The sequence below is a fragment of the Orbicella faveolata genome, unplaced genomic scaffold (genome assembly GCF_042242905.1).
Source record: "Orbicella faveolata isolate gen_17 unplaced genomic scaffold, um_ofav_v1 contig_48, whole genome shotgun sequence".
Lineage (NCBI taxonomy): Eukaryota > Metazoa > Cnidaria > Anthozoa > Scleractinia > Merulinidae > Orbicella > Orbicella faveolata.
Genome location: NW_028301578.1, coordinates 7,067,267 through 7,095,224, shown reverse-complemented (window position 1 = coordinate 7,095,224; position 27,958 = coordinate 7,067,267). Strand labels below are relative to the sequence as shown.

Genomic DNA, 27,958 nt, shown 5'->3' with positions numbered 1-27,958 from the left:
GTAAGCGTTACGTTTCCTTTTCAATTTACTTTCGAGTACAAAATTTCCTGTAAAATGGGATGCAAGTGTTTTTTTTTAACGGTTTGAAGTTTTTAATAGTTGTGCTGATAATAATTGAGGTTTTGAAGGTTTTAACGTAAATCGGAGGCATTGAAATTCCTTTCATGGCTCACGTGGCGCTTGGTTTAGACATTTATCTCCTTGTTCCTTCTTTGTTGCCTCATTGAATGTAGTGGAAGGTCGCTGAAACACAACATCAAATCAAGCCACGTTTTTGAAATCTTTGAGACAGTTGGTTTTAAGTTAACTGTTTTATATTTTTGCCATCTCTTTCAGACTGTTTTCTAAATTAAAATGACTAGTAACATATTAATTGTGTTTCTGGCGGGAATTATTCTACAGTTGTGCTCGGCAAGCCTGATTCAAGGTAGGTATTGAGTTAACTGGTTTCCCTTTCTCTCTGCAATACAGATAAAAGTGGCGAAGAGCAGTAAAGTAGCTATATAGGCATCATAAAGGGAAATTTAAAGTTCCGTTTTAGGCCCTGTCACACTGCGCCCGGAGGAATTTGAAAACGGAGGTTTATTTCTCCCGTTAGGCCTTCACTCCACACTAATCCGTCACGAATACGGAGCTTTCCGAAAACGCTCATCAAACCGGAGGAATTTGAAGACACCGGCCTTGCGTTTTAGTGTGGACAAAAAGCATTTTGAAAACGAAGCTTTTCGAAAATGATAACGTTACGATGATAATGACATTCCTCTGCCCAAGCGGAGTTACTCAAAAACAAATGTAAAATGACTGGTGATTGCTGCGTTTTCAAATTCCTCCAGCTTAGTGCGGACGGAGAACATTTGGTGCGTTTTCATAGTGAGATCTCCGTTTTTAAATTCTTCCGGCTTAGTGCGGACTTATTTGAAGTCACGGTTGTTAATAACAAATTGAAGAATCCGTGCATGCTCATTAAATAACAGAACGGTCTATAGGTTTTCGCAAATGTTACCTATCGCGCAGTGCTCGCTGTTTGTAAATGTTTGACGCGGAAAAAAGATCAAAACAACCAATAATTCTTCTCAAGGACTAATGTTCTTAGCTTGTCATCTTTATTTAAATTGATATTTTTAATTTTCAGTCATTTTTGGCTTAGAAATCGTTCACTCTATCTGGGTATATACCGAATTCTATCGTGAAAGAATTTCCCAATTTTAACACGACTTTAGCAACCCTGGAAGGGATTTCATGTGTCGCGTGTTTTCCAGTTTGTTCATACATCCTAAACATCATACAATATAAACGTTTATATATCTTCACTTTACCTTTAAAATTAATATCTAATAAATTGAGATGCACTGGTCATCTCAGTTAAACCCATTTGACCTATTTCTGAGTAACTATTTAACAACAAAAAATTAACGCATTAACTGTCAAGGTGGACATTTGGTACGAATTTGCGAATGGTAGTTTATTGCGGCTGTGTATGGACAAAAAAGATTATTAATTTGCTTCGACTACTGCAGTCGTTTCCGTTTGAGGTGAGCTTATGTACACATTGTATAAATAAGCATCACTGAAGTGGAATCACCTTAATATAAGTTCAAGGAAGTTTGCTTCCAAAATGTCCCTACGTATAAATTATTTGTCGAACTTGCCATTCAGTATTGGGTAAAGATCAACTTTTACGGAAAAGGGGAACAAAACTTGGAACTCATCGTGTTGTTCTCGAGATAATGCGAATTGAAGACCATACTTTTTAAGACGATCTTAGCCTACAATTATCAGCAATAAAAGGATTTTCAGTGAAATTTTGTTCAGGACAAAGTACTCTTTTCAACGCACATAAGTCTGTTAAGCAAACGTTGGCTGAGATAGAATAGGCCTTGAAAAAGAATCCATATCAGTCCTGCCCGCTCACATTTGAGGAAAACTTCCGTCGCACAGAGCAAATGAGGCGAAACATTTGTAACTTCTCAAGCAGAGTAAACTGCAGGATCGGAAAGGTTAACGCAGCCATTACTAAGACCGCCCAATATTTGCGTACATTTTTTCCTTATAGCGTGCGCGCTCGATGTATAACGCTTGACGTGACGTTGCGACACTAATTTCGTGCCCTACAAGGATGTCCCGATGCAATGGGCAAGAACGTCCTTAAATTAATTGTATGGAGTGAAAATACTATTAATAATTTCGAAGGTGCTTTGATTATTAATCTTAAACCATACGCAGGGTTTAACTTGCTGGAAAGGTTCCTTAAGAAATGAATCTTAATTACCTTAATCAAATTTTTTATTTTCAACACACTAAATCGTACTGAAAACTGTATCTAGCGTCACAAAGAACGACTAATTTCTTATTCAGACACCAAAGCCATTAGAGAAGAATTATAAAAAGAATCTCTCACACAACCAATATCACAGCAAGCCCTCTTTCATTGTCTCAAACACACTCGGTGTACAGCAATCACGTTTAAAGCAACAGCCAAGAAATGAAAATAAAAAATAGCATTCGGATAAGGTATTTTCTATGTGGATGCAAATTCAATTTACCATATTGTTCAAGATTAGACGTGAACCATTTTTTTACATAATAGACACAACTCCTACTCGAAGGATACTACAAAAATCTCTCTGAAACTCAGAGTGCAATATCGCTTCGCTCTCGTAGGCTTTGTCTGGATCCATTGTCAAAATACACGCGCGATATTGCTTGTCTTAACTTTTCAGGGGCTTTTGTCATGTTAGGCTTTTTTTTCTGCTCGAAAGCCATGAATACAAATATAAATTACGATCGCTGTAAGGAAGTTGAGCGTAAAAAGAAAAGAGAAGAAAAAGACAGATTAAAAATTCTTACGGGTGATTCTAAGCCAAGTAGTAAATTAATGGTATTAATTATAAGACGGAATCCACCACAAGTTCGAGTAAAAGCGGACAAAAAAATTGTACCGAAGTTATTTACAGTGTATTGCAAACTTCTGTGCGACCGTTTTAAATATCTTCTCTAAAGAAATCATTTCTAACAAAACCAAATGTCGAAAACGAATTTTGAAGTTCATATGAAACACCTGAAAGTGTTAGTGAAATGAAACTGATGATGAAATTTTACCTGTGTTTGTACAGTTTCTCCCAGCTTTAGATTTGATTTTCTCGAGTTCCCATAGGAAATTGCTTTTGGTGTTATTTCAGGCAACAATTTATATATTTAGCTATAAGAAAATGCAAAAAGGTCTGTAATATACCCTAAGTTATTCTGGTACAATTTTTTTTTTTTCCATTTAAAACTGAAATTGCTTGATTTCTTATCAGATTTAGCCTTAAGGCATCGAATTGTTAGTAAAAAATCGAAGTGTTAGCGAAGATACAAGATACGTGCGTTGCTTTTGAACAGTGATTAAAGATGCATATTAAACGCCTTTTAGGTCAAGTTCCTATTTCTTACTTGGGATGTTACCGTGAACAGTACTACAGCCCTCTGTTCTACCAAGTGTACCTTGATTACAGGTACAAAATTAATTGGGCGAAACTGCCTGATATGAGTCACGTGATCCAAGCATGTGCCCAGGAAGCCGTTAAAAGAAAATACTCGTACTTTGCCATCAAAAACTACGGTCAATGTTCTTGGGGACCGCAAGGACTTTCAATATCCAGTAGGAGGGTACCAGTGTCGTGGTGTTTCTATGGACTCGGTGGACCATGGGTCGTTTCTGTTTACAAGATTGAAAAACCAACGGGTAAGTACAGGTTAGCCTTAAGTAGGTTCCTAAGAACTTTACATCCTATAAATGATGTGAAAATAATAACCGAATCATATCAGATCACAGCATGGTTAAACATGCAGAAGATGTCAACAGACAAAAATATACCAATCATAGCCGATGATTTGGAACAATATCATGCCGAATTCAAGATACTTGATTTATCGCATGTAAATTGTGGGGTACGTTTCCTTTTTTTTAATAGTTCGCAAGAAGAGTAATTCAACTGTTTTATTACCTAAGGAACTTTTTCAATAATTTAAATGCATTTTAACTACTAAGCAGTCACATACATTATTTCCAGTTGATATCAGTAGTTTCCAGTTTCCTTATTTTATTGCCATTAGTTTTCCCGCTTTTCACATCATCCCGTTTCATTTTTCGATTCCAACATCAGGCGGTGGATCCTGGTCACAATGGGGAGACTGGAGTCCTTGCAGCCATACTTGTGGAGGAGGGTCACAAACTCGCACGCGCTTCTGTAGTTCAGCATCAAAGAATTGCCAAGGAAGCAGCTCCCAGTCACAGCTTTGTGGGACCACAGAGTGTCCAGGTACTTGCTATTGCTATTCCCTGTGGTTACGAGACTCAAATCCCATCTTCCCCTCGATATGTTGTTATTCGCATTTGCCACCTGTTACATGCATGCAATCGCTAGATTAAATGAACAAAAGACGAGTACATTCGAAGTCCAAAGCCCTCACCAGAGAGCTAAGCTTACTTTCTTTTTCCTTTCCTTCCATAGTAAATGGCGGTTGGTCAAACTGGGGACCCTGGGGCGGCTGTAGCCTGAGCTGCGGAAGTGGAGTACAATCACGTACGCGTACTTGCACCAATCCTCCCCCGGCCAATGCTGGAGTCGATTGCCAAGGGGACAGTTCCCTGACCCAAGCTTGTAACACCAATAAATGTCCAGGTACAGGCTGATCAAAACAGTAAACAAGCAAGGAAACACAAGGATTATGACTCTCTCTTGAAAATTATAGCTTGTGCTTTTCAAACGACATTGCAAACCCCCTTGTTACATTTCTTTCTTAGTTAATGGTGGTTGGTCAAATTGGGGAGCCTGGAGCAGTTGCAGTGTCACGTGTGGTGGTGGCGTGCAAAGACGCTCACGACCTTGTACCAACCCTCCTCCGAGGAATGGTGGCGTTGATTGTCAGGGAAATAATTTACATTCCCAAGCTTGCAATATCAACGGATGCCCAGGCTACATATGTATAAAAAAACAAGTAAACGTAAGAAATGTAAAATGTTACTGTAATTTGAAGTATGTATTTAAAATCATTACGTGAGACGTTTCTTTTATTTCTTAGTCAATGGCGGCTGGTCAGATTGGGGAGTCTGGAGCAGCTGTAGCGTCACCTGTGGTGGTGGTGTTCAAAGACGCTTGCGAACTTGCAGCAACCCTCCTCCCAGTAGTGGTGGTGTTGATTGCCAGGGGAATAACTTACAACCCCAAGTTTGCAATACTAATGGATGCCCAGGTAAGGGTCAGTTGCCGAATAAATGAAAGTGATGGATGGAGTATGAATGCGCGAAGCAATTCTGAGGAATTACCTGAAACAGTTTTTGATTACTCACCAATCACAGAAATAATTTCCAATGAATATGTAGTTTGCCAATTTCTTTATTATTATGCTCATCAAACAAGCCGTTTTTTCACTTTCTCTTTTTTCATATCACCTAAACGTATTTTTTATTTCCAACATCAGGCGGTGGAACCTGGTCACAATGGGGGGCTTGGAGTCCGTGCAGCCAAACTTGTGGAGGAGGATCACAAACGCGAACGCGTTCCTGCAGCTCGGCACCACAGAGCTGCTCGGGCAACAGCTCCCACTCACGGCTTTGTGGGGCTATAGGGTGTCCAGGTAATTGCTATTGCTATTCACTGTAGTTACTAGACTGTTGAATTGTCATTTTTCTCTCGCTTAATCTAGGCCAAAATCTGTTAGTGCGTGTTTTTATTCAAATTTGGCGCATTTTACATATATACCAACGTTCTATTATATGAACTAAAGACGAGTACAAAAGCCCTCACAGTGGGTTAAGTTTAATTTTTATCTTCAAGTTCATTTCTTCCATAGTTAATGGGGGATGGTCCAACTGGAATCCCTGGGGTGGCTGTAGCCTGACCTGTGGCAGTGGAATACAAACACGCACGCGAACTTGCACCAATCCTCCCCCAGCAATGGGTGGAGTGGATTGCCAAGGACCTAGTTCCCAGTCCACATTTTGCAACACCATTGGATGTCCAGGTACTTTGTGTTTGACTCATGACTGAACCATAGCAGTAGACAAACAAGTAGACACGTTGATTTTGACCCGTTTCTTGTAAGTTATGGCTTGTGCATTTCGAATGAAATTGTAAACCCCTTCTAATGTTTTTGCAGTCAATGGTGGTTGGTCAAATTGGGGAGTCTGGGATAGCTGCAGTGTCACATGTGGCGGTGGCGTTCAAAGACGCTCACGAGCTTGTACCAACCCTCCTCCGAGAAATGGTGGTGTTGATTGTCAGGGGAATAATTTACATTCCCAAGCTTGCAATGTCAATGGATGCCCAGGTAAGGGTCCTTTGAAAAGTGAACCAAAAGCTATAAGCAAACAAGTAAACATAAGAAATTTAAAATGTTACTGTAATTTGAAACGTGTACTTAGAATCATTTCGTGAGACGTTTCTTTTATTTCTTAGCCAATGGCGGCTGGTCAAATTGGGAAGTCTGGAGCGTCTGTAGTGTCACCTGTGGTGGTGGCGTTCAAAGACGCTTGCGATCTTGTACAAATCCTCCTCCAAGAAATGGAGGTGTTGATTGCCAGGGGAATGACTTACAATCCCAAGCTTGCAATACCAATGCATGCCCAGGTATGAAACCAAGTATATAAGTTTATCAAAGCAATAAATAAACAAATAAACCAGCAAATAAACAAGCAAAAACAAGAAATAAAAGCTATTGTGCATAGCTTGAAATGCGTATTTGAAACGGGATCTTCGAATTTTTCTTTCTGCCGTTTCGGTTAGTCAGGTTGGGGAGTTTGGAGCGGCTGTAGTGTGGCATGTGGCGGTGAAGCTCAAACGCGACGCGCATTAACGATAATAGGGGTCAATGAATGATAAAAACTATAATACAAACAATAACCACAAATGCAACGTTAATCAACATTTTACGAAAAAATTGCACACTGCAATTGTCTGTGAGACGTTGACGTCAGTATGTTATTTCATGGGAAGAAACTACAGATTTGCAATGTCATTTTCCAGTAAGGATCGATACATTTATCATGTTACTACGCTTATTTTTTTTTTTTTGAAATTGTGAAATAAATAGCAATAAATTATCATTTTTTTCTGCAATACTACGATTTATTACTTATTACAAAAACGTAAGTGTTATTGTCAGAGAAAACCGGGCAGTACCAAAAGATCGAGGTCGGCCGTTTACCTTCATCTTTTCACAGTACAAAACCTACCCGAAAAGATTAACAACCATGACATTTGCCGAGGTAGGCGTTCGTTTTTCTTCGAGATATCAACACATCATGATTTTGGGCTCTCAAACGGTCGAAAATGGCCGACATTTCGGGCAACTTTAGCCGAGCCTAAAAGATACTTCGTACAAATTCCAGAAACTCGTATTTTTGTGCGATAATATTTGTCCCTTTATTAGTTGGCTGAGATATATTTGCGGTCTTTCCCTTTAATTCGACGGTTTTTACCAGGTGCCAAATATCGCCGCCGAATCGTTAATTAGCGTGACCCGAATTTTATAGTCATTTTCAGCGAGTCGTTTGTCGAAAGTGCGGCAGTTTATTTCCACAGAAAAACAATTTTGTGATAGTCTCTTCCACTGTTATCAATATCCGGTTTAGTTAAAATTGGTATCTACAAGCAAATCGGAGTAATTGGTCTCGCAAAGTCCAAAAAAAAAAAAAAGCATTAGTCAGAAATATTTCCCGCCAAATATTTAGCGAAAAATATCACTTCATTCCGACTTTCTGCGATTGTTATTCATGATGTAATGAAAGATCTGCAAAAAAATAGTTAGCTGGACTGCAGATGAGATTTTTTAAGCTGTGACATCGTTGTTAACCTAAGCAAACATTTCAAACTCGCCAAATCCTTACCGTCTAGGCTAAATTTTCCCGCGAAAATTATATTTTTAACGTCACGCTGCATGGAAAAACAAAGTGGATCCTCAGTTCGATGGTCTTTTTTGCTGTTGTGTAGAACAAACTGCAAGTTAATTGTGAGCGAATTTTAATCTCAAATTTAATTTTGGGACTTCTGCAAACCCCTTGTTTACATCTATTTCTCGTTTTCGGATGGCGTGACGCGTTACAGATTTAAAGGAAAGACTTCGAAATGTCGATATTACTTAAAGGTTTCTCCTTGTTTTTGAAAACATTAACTGCTCTTTCAGATCAGAAAAATCGCCTGGCATTGCGGGTGGCGGGTCAGTTTTTCTTCAATTACCAGAGTGCAAACAAGAGGCTCGAGTAAAGACGTCAGAGGTGGTGTCTATTTGGCGCAGCCAAATGTAAACAATGAGGAAATACAGGTTACGACAAAACTTCGCTGCTATCCGGCCTTCGAAATGACCATAAAGGACAGACGACTGGAATTAACATCTCTATACGTGTAATCGTTGCTAGGTCAGGATTCCCATCGGAAATCTTTCTTGCCTTCATTGTTGTCGTTTGTATTGTCGCAGGTTTGCACTTCGTCTTGTTTTCCACTTCATTTCCTTCCTCTGTTACCTCGTGCGCGCAATTGGCGCCGCAGGTTACTAGTACACCGTGTTGTTTTCCGCTCTGAAACATTTTCTTTCAACAAAAGTAATTTAATGTTGCTCTGGTCAATATCACCAGAAAACCTCCTCAATGGAACGAAATTATATCCAAATTAGTATTGACAATTTCTTGTTAATTTTACTGCTGTTAAAGACAACTATTTAAAGTTCGTAGAGAACGAGATTGCATGTTTGTGATCCATGAACGTAAACTGAATTACATTTTGCACGCAACTGAGTTTCTCTGAAGATCAATTGAGATAGTTTTGGGGTGGTATATTAGAAAACAAAAATCTTGCGGAGGCAAATTAATTTTCATTAACCCGGCCAAAATGTAGTTGTATCCGTGTTAAGAGAAATGGGATGGTAACGAAAGAATATCTACAAAAACAAGATGATTAAAATAACCTGAATGTCAAAAATAAAACGAAATAATGAAATGGATTGTTAAAAAAGAAACGATATTTGTCCAGACAGTTGTGTGTATATCCTTCCTACCCCATTCAAGGAGGGTGCAGAGGTGGAACTATGAGGCCGTGAAGAAGTATCATTGCATAGTGGCAACGGAGAAGGGACTCTGCCCATGTTTTTTGGTTGCTTTATAAGAATACACCAAATTGATGAAATTTATTTTATACTTAAAAGCCATTTAAATTCGAAGGTTAGTGACAATGGCTCGAGGTCCATTGCGTGACAGTTTCGGATATTAGATACAACGGATTCTTATGCTTCGTTTAGTTCTGCTAAATTAAGAAGAGTTTTCCCGTTCTGGGGTTTCGAGACACCTTAAGACACCTTTGAATCAGCAAAATATTATCTCAAGCTTCATAGCAAGTGGTCGTAAGTCAATTCCATGCACGAGGTAATAAAGGAACGAAAAAAAACGGAAAACAAGACGGTGTACAAACGACAATGAAAGCAAGAAAGATTTCCGCAGGCAGTCCTGCAGACCTAGCGACAATTTCACGTATTGAGATAATCATTCCAGTTATCTGTCCTTTATGGTCATTTCGTGGGCCGGATAATAACGAAGTTTTGTCCTAACCTGTATTTCCTCATTGTTTACATTTGGCTGCGCCAAATAGACACCACCTCTGACGTCTTTACTCGAGCCTCTTGTTTGCACTCTGGTAATTGAAGAAAAACTGACCCGCCACCCGCAATGCCAGGCGATTTTTCTGATCTGAAAGAGCAGTTAATGTTTTCAAAAACAAGGAGAAACCTTTAAGTAATATCGACATTTCGAAGTCTTTCCTTTAAATCTGTAACGCGTCACGCCATCCGAAAACGAGAAATAGATGTAAACAAGGGGTTTGCAGAAGTCCCAAAATTAAATTTGAGATTAAAATTCGCTCACAATTAACTTGCAGTTTGTTCTACACAACAGCAAAAAAGACCATCGAACTGAGGATCCACTTTGTTTTTCCATGCAGCGTGACGTTAAAAATATAATTTTCGTTAATAAATAATTAATTTTTTTCCATTATTGCTCCATAGTTGGTAGTTAGTTTTTTTTTTTTTTTTTTTAAATAAGATTGCAAATAAAATAAGAGAAAGTAAAATACACTATAGCGACAAAAACAAAACAACAACAACAAAATAAGTAAAAACCAGAAAAAACAAAACTTAAGGAGGCTGGCAACAGTTTCCAGCACTTTTCTAACAGCCACACTTTGAACGATGAATACTATCACTGCTTAACAGGTTATGCTACAACAATGGTACAATAAAAATTCCCAATCATTGCGGGTTAACAGGTTGCGGTCATCCTTTTTGTATAACAAGTCACCGAGCAGCAATATAGCCTGCTAAAAAACCTCTTAATTTTAGCTTTAAATTCTCGAAAGGTTAAGGTGGATCTGAACCCACTCCACAGCATGTTTTTAAACTTGCAAAAAGTTACATCTTATCATACTTATCACAATTTGATAATAACAAAATGGGGATCACCGAGGTTGTTTTTGAGTTATAACAGCTTAAAGCTAAAATTAAGGGGGTTTTAGAAGGTCATATTGTTGCGATTGTAACCTATTGTGCCACACAATTGACAGCAACATGTCCACCAATGATTGGGCAGTTTTTTTGATACCACGAATTTGGCATCAACCTAAATGGACTGGTTATAATGACCCATCAAAATCTATGTCATGGAAAGTGCTAGAAACTGTTTGAAGCCACGTTAACACTGGATTCGTTAGATTCAGTAAGTAAAGACAGCGGCTTAGTGAATGATGGATTGCATAATTGAATTATTACATATCAAATCTTTTTATTCAATTTAGTTTGTCAAGAGGGAAGAAATTCGTTTGATAGCTGCGGTCAGAGATGTAGCTGTGTGGGCGGGCGTTTGGTGGGCTGCGTCCGGATAAGGAAAGAATTCACATCCATGACATTTGCTGAGCGAGAACGTCATATCAATGTCATAAGAACAGCTTCCACTGATCCGAGTTTCAAGGCAGATTATGACGAACTAATCAATGATCACAGAATACTGTTCGTATCTGGAATTCACGAGTCCACACACTTCCTCACATGGCATCGATATTTTATGCTGCTCTACGAAAACCTCCTTCGCCGGGTCGACTGCAACTTTACCGTAGCATACTGGGATTGGAGTCTAGTTTCCAGTGATCCCTTCAGCACGGCAAATCGTGAAGATCTTTGGCACAGTGCAAACACTGGTTTTGGCGGAGATGGTGTCGATCCGACGGGCTGTGTCCAGACTGGTCCTTTCAGAGAGGACGAATGGAGTCTCGTGCCACTTCCGGCGGGATCTCCACCAGAACCTGGACGACGCTGTTTGTCACGGATGTTCAATGGGAACCCTCCTGATTCAGTCGCAGTGGAAGAGGTCTTGCGAAAATCGGCAGATGACTTTTCTGATTTTGAGCTCATGCTCAGAATCAATCTCCATGACGTGGTCCATTGCGTAATTGATGGAACCATGTGCTCGATAGATTCCGCATCCGCTCCAGAGTTTTTTCTTCATCACGGCTTCATCGACAAAATATGGGACGACTGGCAGAAGAAAAGTGACGCTCATAAAAATGCCTTCTTTCCTTCCGTCGATGGGTTTATGCCGGGTACCCAAGTTCGCCCTGTAGATGTGATTGACCTTTCTTCGCAGCCAGGAGGAGTTCGAGTTGAGTATCAACCTCCTAAGGGAGCTGCCAGTGTGGTACCGCTTCTAAGAGGTGGGTGTAATTCAAGCAGACCTTTAGTATATGGAAGCAGATAAAATGGAAATATGGAAACAAATAAAAAGCTAGAGCTTACCTCAGTGTAGTATCAAGCGCACAGTGATTTGTGACATGCACTTTATTTTCAGGACTGAGTTTGACCAGATTGCAGCATATCCGACGCAGGCGTTTCTCTGGCCTAAGAGATAAAGCGATCAGACTTTTTCGACTGAAGCCATCGGAAGTGAGGAGAGCCAAGCAGTTGGAAAAGTTGCTTCAGCCATTGAGTTCTTAGATCATGCAAGTGGAGACAGACATTTGTCGCAATTATTTTCAAGAAACTACGATTTATTAATACATAAAACCATCGATCATGATCGCATTTGTAAATTAAGACGTAATCGTAATTCATTTACGCTACGAATATAATATATAGAAATATTACAAAATGCTTGGCCGACATAACTTTCGTGTCATGTATTGCATGTTATACTTTTAATGAATTCGGATCTTAGATCTTTATATTTTAATTTTGTTTACTTCCCTAGCTGTTGTCAGAGCATCGATAAAACCAAAACCTTCGTAAAATCGTAATCTTTTCGTAATTTTAATCTACCGCAAGTAACTTAAAATAGATTAGGTAAATTCATACAAGTAAAGATAAAGGGTAAGAAAAATCACTCATGTAGGCCTTATTCTTAAGATAATTGTTCTGAAGCTATTTAACTTTTAGACATGGTAGCCAGTACTTCGGCGCAAAATGGTACTCACGCGTGCTAAGTTGAAGTCATCGTGGATGCTAAAAATATGCGTGGGAAACCGATCAGGCTGTGAATGCGAAGAAAATCCACGTCACAGGATTAGCCCTTTCTGATCCCTGCAGTGGATGTCCCAGACAGGAATTTATCTAAAAAATAACTTGAGAAAGATTTTCACTGGGGGTAATGCCTATATGGGGGAGTAACTATCTTATTCTCTTTCAACTTCTCTTGTTTCATGTCAAGTTGGCATGCAACGACACAGTGGTTTAGAAAAGATTCGGATGATTTTATCAACCAGAGTATAAAACTTAAAATCATACAGATCGTTTCAAAAAGAGAAGCTAACGCTGTAAAAGACGTCTTAGCGTCTATTAGAATCTTCAAAAGTTTTGGGAAATTAAATCTTCATTCTATGACAAATATTGCCGCAAGTACAAATTCTCTTGATGTGGTCATTATCCGTGCCATAAGGTATTTTAGAGAAATACGGGAAGAAGACGAGGCCAAAAATGGAAATCGCTGATAAAACACCAAATATGGGAATTTCAACTCTTTGTCAAATATTTTACCTTATTGCCCTTGTGGTACATCAGTACATGTAATGCGCTAGAAATAAATTACAATTATTATTAGTAGTAATAGTGCTTAACTTTATTGCCTAATAAAGCCACAGGTAACGCTGACACTGTTTTTAATCATTGATTTTTATTCGTTTTGAGTCATTTTTGGCGAAAAATCCAAGATGGCGGCTGTTGGGATATTATGAAGTGATTACTGTACCACATACTAAATTTAAGTTTAAGTTTAATAATACTTTGTCTTGCTAGTACAAGTAAATGAATCACAGAAATTACAAAAAGTACATGACTGGAGAATAATTGGGGGAAAGTAAATTCCCATGCAAAGAATATTCTCCGATATTGAACATTCTAAAAAAAATTAAGAAGAGAAATTTAAAATTTAAGTGCGGCCCAAAACTAGCCTAATTAAATTGCATACTAAAATGAAGGTTATTTACCTTAAAGAAAACGCTTCCAGGCGCACCATATATCCCCTAAGTTTCATCATCATTGCCTAAATCCTCTTGAAGTTTCAAAAAGGAGGGGGTAGATTCTTCTGAATAGGGTTGATAAAGGAAACATACCGAGGGGAATCGATTAGATATAATAGTAGATGTTCTTGGTACATGTGAGGCAAGAATGATCTCACTTATGCTTTGAGTAAAAATAAATCCAAATAAAAAAGAAATTAAGAGGAGTGTTCAACATGGTGGCTGTTGTTTCGTAGAGCGAACGCTCGTGCTTGCAGTGTTGTGTTTTGGCGATTCAAGAGACCATTTTACAGTTGTCTGCTCAGTGACCTGGCCTTTGGATGGCAGCGAGGTTGGAGTTGACGTTTTTTGATACAGACCTCACTGCTTTTGTCATGTAAACGCAACTAATTAGCATCAGAACAATTTGTTTTACACAACAAAAGCACTGTGGTCTGTATCAAAACAACGTCAACTCCAGCCTCGCTGCCATCCAAAGGCCAGGCCACTGAGCAAACAACTGTAAAATGGTCTATTACGAACCAAAAAGAAAGTGAAGGAGAAGAAATGAAATAATACACTAAGGATAAAAAGGAAAATAAAAGGAAGCAAAAACTCCAATTTCGCCTTTCTTCCTTTCCTTTATTTGCCAGCTTCTTTTATTTCCCATCATCATCCATACTACCACTCTCTCTCCTCCTCTCCACCGCAAACGGCTGTATTTCTTAGTGCGCCCAACCTACTTTGGCGTACTGTATACATTATACACGCCCGGATATATTAGCGACTGCAAAAGTTGTGGCTGTCATTGTGGATATCGTAATGTTCATTATGAGTATTTAAAAAATCGGCAGCAATATAGCTTCATTGTACTTTGTGGATTTCTATCTCAACACTACTAAACAGGTCTAAACAATGGGAAACAAAATTACGATCTGATCTGAAGGCATCGTCACCCAAATATATAGTACGTTTCTTCGCTACCACAGCCAAACCTACCTCGCCAACTGTAACATACTGCAGTGTTTTCATACTGGGAACTCGTGGAGTGCTGTTTTGGTCAACATTATTTTAGAACATAGGTGGACGTAATTCTGAGCTTGTGAATAAAGCAATGGCTGCTGGTATCCAGACGTATTGCTGTTTATATGTCGAAGCTTGCGTGTTTCTGAAAATAACTCAGTAATTGTAGTTCTTAGTCTCAAGGTAAAAAAAGAAAAAAACAAAACAAAAACAAAAACAAAAACAAAAACAAAAACACAAACACAAACACAAACACAAACACAAACAAAAACAAAAACAAAAACAAAAACAAAAACAAAAACAAAAACAAAAACAAAAACAAAAACAAAAACAAAAACAAAAACAAAAACAAAAACAAAAACAAAAACAAAAACAAAAACAAAAACAAAAACAAAAACAAAAACAAAAACAAAAACAAAAACAAAAACAAAAACAAAAACAAAAACAAAAACAAAAAAAAACCGCTTTCTGTGAGGAAAAACAAGTGGCCAGGGCTGTTTTAATCCAAAGATCTAGCCTTATACCACACCGTGTCAAGCAAGCGTGTGCAATTAAAGCACAGCAATGTTTCTTTATTGGATCAGATTAGCCAACACAAAACAAAAAGGTATTTTCGAAAGGACATCCAACATAGCAGCCAGCACAACCAGGCAAAGAACCGATATGCGACTACACCGATACATCATACTTAAGTATTAAGAAATATTCCAACCAGTGAATCAAGAATAGGAAGTTGGTGGCGAAAAGAACTAATATGGAAGACTGAAAAACACTCCATCAATATCCTCATTATCATTGTTCACCAACATTGACAGGTGGTGTTGTTCTTCTGAAGTCTCTGAAAAATATTGCTGGAAGGATAACATTGATTTTTAAGGCCCAATTTGTGGTCACGCCGAAAGGATATTAACGCTTAGTTTTTTTTTTTTTTTTTTTTTTTTTTCACCTAATACTCGGTGAGACGAATGCGATAGTAGGATCCAATTTACATTAACGAAATATTCCTTCCTTATAATACATTGTCATTTAGTGGTTCGTTATGTACAAACTTATATAACATCACTGCAGTAACGTTTTAAATCACCAACTGTTTATCTAAATTAACCACTATTTTGGAGCGTCTTACAATGTAAAAGATGCTTGTGTGTATACGAACCTTCTTGCACCAAAACATATTAACTTGACAGGAAAAAAATGAATAAAATAAAATAAAAGAAGAGACCTTTGATAGGGAACCCAACTGTATTCAACGTTTTTTTTTCTATGTCTGATAATATCGCTGGTGGCAACATCGGACGTGAACAAAATGTTGGCTTTTTTTTCTTCAAACCATTTCCGAACCCCAAGTTTTGCCTATGGAACTCATGGAAGTTTTAAGTTCTAGGCATCCTGGTATGAAAGATCTATTCCTTGATAACAAACAACATTTGAAATTTGTTTTGTACTTCCCTTTTAGAGGCTATTGTCGTCACATTACCTAAATGCAAGCTTAAAACGCGAGACAATCGTTAGCCTGGTCAATCCTGCTTGCGTTTTTATAACAGTTTTACCGTTAATTTTCTTACCTATATCAAGACTTTCGGTGTACGTCAATGGAAACGTAAGATACCACAATTCCCTATCACAGAAGAAAAGCAAGCAGACATGCGCTTTTCCAAAGCTCAAATGTATAATTATTTACCAAGTTATTTTAGGCCCGGTAAACAAATGGTTTGCCCTGCTTTACATCGGTCCAACCCACTCAGCTCGATGGCCTTAATGTTTGAAATTAGAAATGTCAGAATTTGCCAGAGTTGAAAATAATTTTATTTGTAACAATTGTCAAAGCCAGAGTATTATTTGAAAGGGTGGGATTGGCTTTGGGTCTTGGTTAGCATAAAACTTTATGTGCAAAATATGGAATACTCCCCCTCCCTTGGAAAGACGTTTTAACGTATGCACTATTTACTTGATCAGTACTGAAAGTCCCCTCAATTCTCTCAAGGTCTCTGTCCGATATTTGTTTGTTTCATGTTATTAATAATACCGCAAGGCTTCCATAAAATAACATACACCAAACGAAATATTATAATACTGAAATCATTTCCGAAAATACCGACACGTTTGTTGAATTGAACCTTTTACTAAATCATTTCACACTTTGATGCTTTGTTTTCTTCGAAACCAGGATGAAGTTCTGGGATATCATGGAGATTGATGTTCAGATCGATTTCCTTAGTAACAGGAGACAAATCGTCTTGGGCAGCGTCCACACTACTCCGAAGAAATTTGAAAACGTAGCTTTATTTCTAAGGTTAGGCCCACAGTTCACACTAATCCGTCGCGAAAACGGAGCTTTTCGAAAACGCTCTTCAAACGGAGGAATTTGAAAATGTCGGCTTTTCGTTTACGTGTGGCAGGAAAACATTTTGAAAACTGAGTTTTTCGAAAATGATGGTGAAACGGTAATCGTGTTATTTCCCTGGCCGTGTACCTTTTTTTCTAAGACAAATCCAAAATGATCGCGTGCCAGTGATTGTTGCGTTTTTAAATTCCTCCAACGTGGACGGGGCCTTGATCCAACTTGGTTGATATCCTTAGGAGCCCGACCAACAAAATCAGTCCAAAGGCAACGTTGAAAGTAGCCGTGAAAATGGCTGCCGGGTTTTACATTATATTCTTTTTATACGGGTGTGTTAAAATGTATACAATAGGTCAGAGAGAAAAAAAAAAAAAACGTTGCTAGTTTCTGAAGTCGACGAAAAGTTTCTATTAATTACGTGAACATTGTTGCAGAAACCCTTTCATTCGCTGTGAAAAATATACTTCCAGTATGTAATAATTCCATTTTCACCTACGAATTAATAACGTTACTAGTTTCAGAATGTTTGCTTGTGCAGTCGCAATTGTCAGGAAATTTCAGATTGACATACTCAGCTGTAACAGTACTGTTATTGCTCGTTCTAACATTTGCTTGTTGTTGTTGACAGTTCACATCTTGCCCGTTCAGCATCTTTTGTCTTCTTTATGACGTAGGGTTTTTTTTAAGGCGTCGTCAACTCAAAGATCGGTTTCCCTGGTAACAATTTAACAAACAACTTTATTTTGACTATACCATAGTAAAACTTGTTCCAAAATAAGTGCGATTTTTCACGTCTACGATTTTGTTCATTAAGTAAATGTCGATTAAGGTCTGAAATCTCCATTCCATAAATAACTTTCCCACTAAGGTAGGCATTGTTTCTAAGATCTTTTGGCGCCAGCAAGAATGTTTGCTAATATTTTCTGTAATAACTTGAAGGTCGGTATTTGTTTGCAAAAGTTTCCAACAATTAGTAATTGCTGGCAGTTTCACAACAATAAGACTGTCAGGAATGGCGTTTTATTTCTATATTTATTTTTACTCATTCATCAAAACATTTCATACCTTGACATTTTGTCTTTTTGAAACTGGAATTTCATCTAAGGCATCGTGAACTGATAGATTGATTTCCATGGTATCAGCTGAAAAATCTAGCTGATCTTGCCCGCTTTGGAGGTACATATTTTGTTTGAAATGGCAGATCTTAAGAGTACTCTTCGTTTTCCTATCCTCTCCGGGTAAGTGTTATGAAGCGTTCTCTGTTTCGAAGGCCTACCTTATCGACACCAAAAAATTCCGTCGAGTTCAATAATTGTAATTCAATGACACTTGTCTTTGTGGTATCAATATAAGAAGGTCTCCGTAAATTACTTTTCATCAAAACAAATATAATAACTCAAAGTAGTTTCCGAAAATTACAGATATTAGGTTTGTTGGCATGTGCTGGTCTCTCCAAATTATTTAACCAGGTGACATGATGTCTTCTTTGTAACTTTGTTACACCTGTTTGCCTCATATATGTCTTGAAACGTTTGCCCTTGAAAGCAAATCCCTTTCCTTTACTTTCGCCTAAATCTAGGTTAATAAACGTGGCAATAGTTTCCAGTTAACTTGAAATTTGATAACATAGATTGATAACTGGTGATTTTATAGTTGTTATCTCCTCATTCGTTTTCACGTAGTAGCTATTGAACAGAGAAACCCTCCCTCTACTATAAACCTGTCACAAGGTATAAGCTGTCTCGAGGCTTCTCCGCTGCCAGGAAACATGCCCACAGATGACTTGAACGTTAGTTCTTAATTTAACACTTGTCAGCTATAAGTTTCAGTTGTCTAATAAGGACTAAAAAATTAAAGGAAAGAACCCAAAGCTATCCTTCCATTCTCAAGCAAAACTCGAATCGTCAAGAAGGTACAACTGCCGCAGGAGAGTCTCAGCAAAGAACAAAGCAGGCAAGAAAGTTTCAGCCCGGTAAGTTTCTATTTTGTATCTGAATATATCCGCTTGGGGTTTAAGTTCCTCATGATAGCGTAGGCCAATACCATACGCCTAGAATAACATGGAAATTATTATTTCTTTCTCAGAAGCGTTTTATCATTACTTGTGAACAGCCATATTAGGCCTTAAGACAGAAACGACCACGTCGCTAGCCTCTACCGCCCCATCCTTTATCTACAAATTTTTGTAAAGCTTCATTCCAACGGATAGAGAGAGTTTTGATAAAAAATACCAAAGAAAAGAAAATAACAAAGTACAAATACCATCATGTACGAACAATAACAACAATGAACTATTTGTCTCCTGTTAAAGTTGAAAATAAAAAAAAATGTGCCCTGATTTTAGAGAAACATTTATAGAAGCAGTGTCTTCCAAGCGCTTAAAGACTCAAGGTAATTTGATGCCTTCGTGGGTGATCTACAAAAACAGAAACTGATAATGCAAAAAACTAAATTAAAATTAAAAAGAGCCCTTTTATAACGAAAGAAAGATATTTAAAGCGAACTTGCCGAATTATTTAATGACAATTATACAAATTTTGCAAAGGGCATAACTACCGATGGATTATTGAGATATCCTAATTTAGAGGCTACAATCAACATCCAATTCTCCAGAAAAGTACTTTTTACAGTAATTAAAGTTATGTCACATTCACAAACTTTTGTAGCACCCATGATCACGAGCGATATAAAATTAATGGCGTAAATGGTTAAACCAGATAGCAATAAGATTATAATTATCTTCTCTCAGTCCTCTCTTGCCTTGTCCTCTCTTCTCTTCTCTTAATTCTCCTCTCTTCTCTTCTCTTCTCTTCTCTTCCTCTTCTCTTTTCTTCTCTTCCTCTTGTCTTGCCTTGTCTTGTCTTGTCTTGTCTTTCTCCCTTTTATTTCTTTCCCCCTTCCTCCCTTCCCCCCTTTCATTTCTTTCTCTTCTCCATATTGTCGCCTTTCGTTTTTAAATTGAAAACCTGGTTTTATTATCAATTTATAATGGTAATTGAACTGAGTGAAGTGCAATTTGGTCTGAAATCGTAAGCGTGATTTCAAAATCGAACGAGCGCGCAGCGCGAGTTCGATTTGAAATCACAAGTATGATTTCAGACCAAAATTGCACGACACGAAGTTCAATTACCACTTTATTAGATCCATTTTGAAATCGCACCATTTTATCGCCTTAAATTTTAGATTTTTGGTGTATTGTTCCAGTAGCCGGTTTGTTAAAAAAAGCGGAACCGGAAACGCCTTTACGTCTAATTTAGTATGCAAAACGATGTCATTTGACGAAAACTCATTCGAGCATGACAAAGAAACAAGCAGTTCTGATCTGAAGTCGAAAATAGTCTACTTCAGGTGTAAAAGTGCAATTCTCGTCGCCTGAATCAATTATGGAAGGCTTACCTTTCTTCTGTTGTTGAGGCTGAGACTTTTCATTGTCTTTGGAGAAGGAATTTGAAGGTGCATATCCTGTGTAATTCTGCGATCGATTTCTTTTGAGTTGTGAAACTCCCTCGAGTGCACGATGCCCAGTGGATAGTACGTTTTTTTCTTTTAAATACCGTTCAATGGCATGATTTTAAGGGGTCCAGCTCGTTATCATCTCCGTTTCTTTTTGTAACCTCGGCGTAGGACTCAATACTCAGGACCTTGTCAAGTTCTTGCAGTGCCATTTGTTTTAAGATATTTCCAAGATGGCGAGACTGGCACCGGCAGTGTGGCGTATTTTGACTATGTTTATTCACAGCAACAGAGTTCAGCTGTTTTGTTGCTTCGTTTGAAACTACCGGAAACCTGGAAACATCTACCTTCTTGAGATGACTCTGAATTTGTTGTTGTGTGGTTTTCGTTTGTTTATGTTTTACTGGACTCAGTATCATACGGATCTTGAGCAGATGTTGAAGAAAAATCGCCAAACTATTCGTCAAAATGGACACTGAAAGTTGGGAACTTCCATTAAAGTAGGTCTTCAGCCTAAAGGAGCTCATAATCGTCATTCAGAAACTGTAATTAATTAAATTCGTCAATTTTTTTTGGAAAAAAGCTACAATAACAACAAAGTTTTGGCAATAGTATTTGCAAAATTCTCCACACAGCGGCTTTTTGCCTTTCATTTTCCTGAAATTTTATTGATTACTTTAAACTAATCTTGAAATCTGGTTGGTTGTTTTGTTTTACCGGCCCATTCTCATTGGCTGGGAAAAAGATGCGATTTAGAGCAAAAAATAGTGCGATTCGTGAATAAATCGCACCACTGAGAGCCAATCAGATTGCAAGGATAACCAATGATTTCAAAATGGATTTAATAAAGGGAATAAACATTCCGGAACGTTTACTTGGCAAAATTTTGTAAGAGGCTGCCAATCCTAACTGAACATCAAATATGAGTACAACATGTCGGAGAAAAACTTAGCCGCGAGCGTCATAAACTAGGAGTAGTCCCTCTTCCGCTTAACCCTTCGTGCGTGACGCGAGAGAAAACCTGGATGAAAAAAAATGGCCACTCGAAATCCTGATGGTGAGAAGCGCTCAAAAGGATGGACGACCAACAAGGCGAGATGGTTTGGAAAAACATCAAAAAATGCAAGAACGCAAAAATATGATTGGTGTATGCTAGGCCAACGTATTGGCGACGTCTTGCTGGAATGTTTATATCGCTTTCCGAAAATAGAAAGCTTCGAAAACGGAAGAATCGAAGCGTTGGAATTATGTCTCGCAGGCCTTGATGTTCTTGGGATCCTGCCGATAGGCTTCCGAAAGGGCTTTATTTATCAATTGTTTTGTTTGGCAAAGTTATCCTCCTCTAACCCGAACGCGAATGTGTGAGTGATTTCGTCGCTGAACGGCATCGTCGAAGAAGAAGTCATTGAATTGACTGAAGGATTGAAAGGGAACGATGCAGAATGCATGATAGACTCGATTTGCGCTGCTCTCTCGAGTCTGATAATTCAGCCTAAATACGTGTTTACATGACAACCATTTCTGGAAATTCTGTTTTTGAATCTGAACAACAAGGGCCTGACAACGAAATGGTTGGTGTCGATGAATTATTTATCACATAGGTAGAAACACGATAAATGAGCTCAGATTCAGAATATACGGTATGCATGTATGGCGATGTTCATTTCGCCTTTCTTCTTTCAACAGCTGCCAACTAAACACGCACAATGATTGTATTGAGCGGTTTTCTTTTGGCGTTTGTATGCCTGGCATCTTCCAGAAGCCATCGTCATCAATTTCGGAAGCAAGGTCAGTTATTTTCCAATCTCTTGTCCAAGCTACATTCTTATGGGATGGCTGGGGCAGGATCGGGGGGATTGCAGGCGGTAGGGATATCGTTCAAGTTCAAAAATGTTCAAATATATAACAAATGAACCTTAAAGACAAAACTTACATTATGGCTGGATAGCACGTGCTTTATGAAAAGTTTGAGGGAAATTTCAAAAACAAAAACAAAGCGCATGGGTAAGTGTTTCTTCACAGCGAGATTGTAGGATATCTACGTGCAGTGGCCGATCCAGACATTGAGCTAAGGAAGGGGCGGGGGGGGGGGGGCGGGGGGGAGGGGGGCGGTTTTGTTTGCTTGCCCTGCCGGCTTTTCTTCCTTCTGTGATTTCTTCTTTTTTTACCCAAAATAAGGCGGGGGGAGGGGGGCCGGGTCCCCCGGGCCCCTCCCCTAGGTCCGCCACCGACATACAGAGTGGCACCAACCTTGAAGTAACTTGTTGATTACAGAAATACAGTGGAACCTGCTAATCCGCTCACCGCATCTATGATAGAACGCTAGTAGATTTGCATTAATTTTAGATGTATTACCAAGCTGGAGAATGCCAGTATGTACCTATCTTGTACTATTTTTTTTTTAATGACAAAAAAAGTGCAGACAGCCACAGAAATTAGAAATAATTAATTTATGAGGCCGCAGATGCCGTCTCCGGTGTCGCAAACCTTACCTTTTGTTGTTGGGTGTGGTCATAGTCTTAAATTGTAGTGTTTCCATGGTTTACGCTTGGAAAATTTGGGATGAATCAGTTGTTTAAATGAAATAGTTTTCAAAGACTACCTTAGGATTACTTAAATGTAAATATATTGGGCAATAGTTGCATAAAAGCGTCAGAAGGTTAAGTAACCCTCTCCCCTGAAAACAACAGCAACAACAACAGCCAAAAACAAACAAACAAAGAAACAAAACAAAAACAAAGAGAAAAAGCAACTCTTCCCAAGTGAATTGACATTTATTTAATCCTATGATATTCTTTGGGAATTATTTTGTTTAAACAACTTCCTGCGAACAAGTTATCCCGTACAGGCCTGAACGATTTTCAGGCTTTAATTTCACAACTGCTTAAGTTGTTTATATGACTTCCATGATCAATCATGTCTTGATATCTCCCATCGTTAGTCCAAATATACGATCTTTCATATGTTCACTTGTAAAAACAAAAACAGCGATAAAAAAAAAGGTGTTTTCCACTTACTGAAAAAATGCTGTTTTGATGCTAGTTTGCCAAGAAGGAAGCACCCAATTTGACCAGTGTGGGCAAAGATGCAAGTGTATTGGTGGCCGTTTGGTGCAGTGCGTTCGAATAAGGAAGGAATTCACAACATTGAGCCCTATCGAGCGAACGCGTCACATAAAAGCTATAATAAAATATACCACGGATCCAAAATCCAGGCCAGAATACGAAGACTTCATAAATGAGCACTACACACTGTTCCGCACTCTAATCCACCAGAAGCAACACTTTCTTCCCTGGCATCGATACTTTGTACTACGTTACGAAAACCTGATACGGAAAGTCGATTGCACGTTTACCGTGGCCTGGTGGGACTGGAGCCTAGACACACGAGAGCCATTCAGCACGACCAATCCGGAAGACGTTTGGCACGTTCTCGGTTATGGAGGGAATGGGGTGGGAAAGGACCACTGCGTACAGACAGGTCCTTTCAGACAGGCCGTATGGAGCCGAGTGAGACCACCTTCTGCGGGACCTGGTCCACACTGCTTAGTAAGGGATTTCTACGGGGAACCTCCTGAAGAGGTGGATGTGGAGGAGGTCTTAAAAAACGACAGCTTCCATGACTTCGAAGAAACACTTAGACTTGTACTCCATAATGGCGTGCATTGTAACATTAATGGAACAATGTGCACGTTAGAATCTGCATCGGCTCCAGAATTTTTCCTTCATCACGGTTTCGTCGACAAGATCTGGGACGACTGGCAAAAGAAAAGCCACAAAAACAAGTACGCGTACTTCCCGAGCATTAAGGAGAACATGCCAGGTACGAAATTAAAGCCTTCCAAACTGATTGATCTTTCCAAGCAACCTGGAGGCATTCGAGTGGAGTATGAACCATTCCAAAGAGAAGAAAACTTGATCGATAAAATTAAAGGTAAGAGGTTAATGGGCTCTCTATATCCTCTATTTCACCTCATGAATCCATAATGATCTATTTACTTTTGCTTTTCCAGGTGAGAGTATTGCTAAACTACGTAAGATGAGGCGCAGAGCATTCCAAGGCCTCACCAAAATGGCTATCGAATTGTTTCAGTTAACGAAAGCTGAAGTAAAGAGAGTGAGGGAGATCGAAAAGTGGCTTGACCCCCATGTGATTGAGCCGAAGGATTAAGTACATCTAATCATTGTTTACAGTTGCCAAGAACGATCAAACCCCTTGAAATTATTAAACGTCCCAAACCCATCCTAGTTCGTCTGCCGTTATTTCAATTCGGAAAAAAATTTTCGTGATGATTCTGTGCTTCTACCGAGTTTTAGTATGAATCTGCTAGCGTTCTATCACGAATGCCGCTCTCTGATTGGCTACGCCAACCACTATCTATTCTGTAATAGATAGTGAGTAGCGTAGCAGTGTGCCCTTGCTAACAAAACAACGGCCGCTTCTCGGCGTTTTCGAAGTGTCTGTGAAGAGGATTTCGATAAAGTTTTGAACGACAAGTAGATTTACACTAAAACAATTAGATTATTCGCTCTCGATTTATATGCGTGATAGCTGACTCGGGCTACGCCCTCTTCAACTATCACCCGATAGAAATCTCAAGCCCATAATCTAATTGTTTAATGGAAACACGATCGATTGTAAACCACTCCGCGCGCGTATTTGTTTTAGTCTATTTTCTAATTACCTTTACCGTAAATGTGTTGACACATTTCTACAGTATATAGCACCCAAAACTATCTAGCGTTGGCAAGTTGAAAGAGAACTATCATTTATCTGGAGACCCCGAATTGAAAATAACCATAGATTTGTTAAACAGGTAACTGATAGATGAGGATTGGTTAAAATTTCTAGATCCTTCTTTGGAAATGTGAAACTGAGAGTCTTAAATGATTTTAGACTCGTAGTAATGAAACTCAGAAAAAGTATCTCGCGACTTATTGAAAAATCTTCCAAGATTTCAAGATCAGAACACAAGTTTTTGACACCCCAAATTTTCTTTGTACCATTCGCCACACCTGGTAACGGACGTGTTGTTTTAGAATAAACATTTAGGGGGTTCAAGACAGGTGTAGTTGAAAATTTTACCTAAATGATAAACATAGCAAGTAGAATATTTGTAAACGTTTTGTCTTTAACCATCAACAATTAGAGACTAGTATAGGAATATCTGTATTAATATTTTATTATGCCACCAATGGAATAACGGTTTTTCATTGATTTGCTAGTACAATGTCATCTGAAAAAATTGATTGGATTTTTTGGGGGAGTTCATCAAAGAATGAGAAAAAAACAACAACAACGAATGAAATTTACCTACAGCAGCAGCAACCAGGACGTTGGTTTTTTTCCTGGTGCATTGTTTAGCGTAAGTAAATTACAGCCATCAGCGGGCGACAAAGAAAATAAAAACCTTAGAAGCAATTTTTAGGAGGGACATTGCATACTCGGGGATTATTAGAGCCAACATTATCTATTACAAATGAGTGAAAAGATGTATAACTGGAATGAAAAAACATCTCTACATGTAATTGGGTTATGACATTGGGTGAATATCGTTCATAAGATGTAATTTCGCAATAGCACATGGATAATGGGCCAAGTTAATATTACCTACCAGTAAGTTTGTTAGATTCCGAGCATAGTTAGCTACTGCTTGCCAACGGTTTGCTTCGGAATTCTGTTACGGTGCATCATGTTATCTGTGTTAGTATATTATGTAAGTATCATCAACGTATAGTATGCAGTCCAAGGGTTGTTTATTGTAGTATTTAAAGTTGTGCAACGCTGTTGATCAGTAAATGTAAATAGCGCTCTAGAAGTTATGAAATTCTTCTTCTTCTTAATTTTTTTTCGTCTTCTTTTTCTTCTTCTTCTTTTTATTGTTGAATAAGTCACTCTTGGTCTATTTGCTAGCTACAAAGAGCTTTTAACTCAGTCGAAGTTGATGACAATTTGTTGTTGTAGTGAAATAAAGTCTTGATGCTATTAAGGTGACTGAACTGGAAAGAGTTATTTCTTAGCGGCAGTTGTACTGTTCTCTTTTATTACCCCGATTTATTGTGCCTGTTGTCGCAACTTTGTTTCGCCGTAGTTAGCAAGGTACCTTTCAGTTCCTGATTAATTATAATGTTGCATTGAAGGGGGATTGGCTTGTTGTAGAGCAACAAGCAGCATAACGTTACACCATATTTATCAAGTTACATAGACGATTCGATTGAGGCCTTTGAGCTGCTGAATTCCTACTTACTCCAAGGTTTCGCCGATTTACAACATCATCAGGAAATGTAAAGAAAATATTCCACAGTGCGAGATATATAAAAAAAAGCGATTTAAGTGACATGGATAATTAGATTGTGTTATAAGAACTATGAGTTGTACAAAATGTGGCGATGGTAACACACGATAACATAGAAAATCGCTGATGAGTGGTTGCGCTCAGTAGTGAGAACAAAAGATCTAAGCAGTCTAAAAGGTCTTTTATCATGAATTAAGTGCGTACATTCTTTCTCGCTACTACCCATTATAGCGATATTCTATGTTATGGTGTGTTACCATCGCCACATTTGGACAATTCATTGTCCTTATTATACTATTTAATTATTAGTGTCACCTAAATCTCTGACTATGCCTAATATCAAAAAGAATAAAGTAGCTCAAGGCCTTTATAGAATCGTCTATTTGATTACCCAAAATATTATTGAAGAACAACTTTAAACGTTTACTTATCAAATTACATTCTTGCCCTATTCAAAATCTCCTTACTGGTCTTTCCATTTTTACTTTTTCTTCCATCAGTGTCATTTCAGGTCTACACTTTTTTTTGATAAATTGTTACTTTGGATGGAGACTGCTGCAACTCAGCAAGTCGAGATTTTTAAGGTCAAGAATGGTTTTGAATTGAGCTTGAGTGCTGTAAAACCACAACCAAAGCAACCGCTCTAACCAATCACAAAAGACGAGAGAAAATACAGTGAACCAATCAAAACTCGAGTTAACTAGACAGCCACAAAAAGTCACAATTAACCTAACTAGCTAGAGTTTTGCAAATGTGCAACAAAGGTGACTGGGTGAAGAAGAACAGCAGAAAATACCGACACAATATGGTGCAGTTTAGTGAAAACAGTTTCAATTTCGGCTGAACATTAAGAGGCGCCCTCTGTAATTTTCAACTATGGCCATTTGGACCAGAAAAAATCAAATTCCTCAAACTTTCTCAGATGAATGGTCTAGATAAGTGATTCACAAAAATATAACTTTCAGTTCAATTCGATTCGTATTTTAGCGCTGGGGCCACCATCTTGGTTTTGCCCCTCTGAGAGGGCTTTCAGCGGCCATTTTAGGGCACATTTTTAACAATTTGCCATACAAAGAAAACGATCTAAATCCGGGTAAAAACCCTTTATTCGAGACAATCAAATGTTTCTTATTACATTGAGAGGCTGTTTTGGCAATTTGATCATCACCTGATTTTTCTACAGAATTTTAAATTTCTTCCCTTTCGGACTACTCATGAAGCGCCACAAAAAAGGCAAAGTTTAAAGGAAAATATCGCCAAAAGTACATCACTTGAGATCCCAAAACTACCCTCCACCTAAAGAGCAATGTCTCACCTGTAGAAACATACAATAAAATTTTG

The 27,958-nt window shown here is 38.4% G+C and overlaps 2 protein-coding genes across 2 annotated transcripts; both read left to right on the top strand.

Moving 5' to 3' along the window:
- The first annotated feature begins 245 nt into the window (after nucleotides 1–245).
- On the top strand, nucleotides 246–13,740 carry LOC110051510 (SCO-spondin-like). The gene is made up of 12 exons (XM_020757537.2): nucleotides 246–427; nucleotides 3,413–3,724; nucleotides 4,146–4,401; nucleotides 4,456–4,664; nucleotides 4,787–4,957; nucleotides 5,065–5,235; nucleotides 5,464–5,619; nucleotides 5,836–6,006; nucleotides 6,142–6,312; nucleotides 6,441–6,611; nucleotides 10,818–11,729; nucleotides 11,864–13,740. Exons 1-12 carry the CDS (start codon nucleotides 355–357, stop codon nucleotides 12,007–12,009), a joined length of 2,919 nt encoding a protein of 972 aa, XP_020613196.2. The 5' UTR covers nucleotides 246–354; the 3' UTR covers nucleotides 12,010–13,740.
- Nucleotides 13,741–18,726: 4,986 nt separating this feature from the next.
- LOC110051511 (uncharacterized) lies at nucleotides 18,727–26,316 on the top strand. Its single transcript, XM_089281350.1, has 4 exons — nucleotides 18,727–18,841; nucleotides 22,009–22,110; nucleotides 23,365–24,255; nucleotides 24,335–26,316. Exons 2-4 carry the CDS (start codon nucleotides 22,029–22,031, stop codon nucleotides 24,490–24,492), a joined length of 1,131 nt encoding a protein of 376 aa, XP_089137476.1. The 5' UTR covers nucleotides 18,727–18,841; nucleotides 22,009–22,028; the 3' UTR covers nucleotides 24,493–26,316.
- The last annotated feature ends 1,642 nt before the right edge of the window (nucleotides 26,317–27,958 follow it).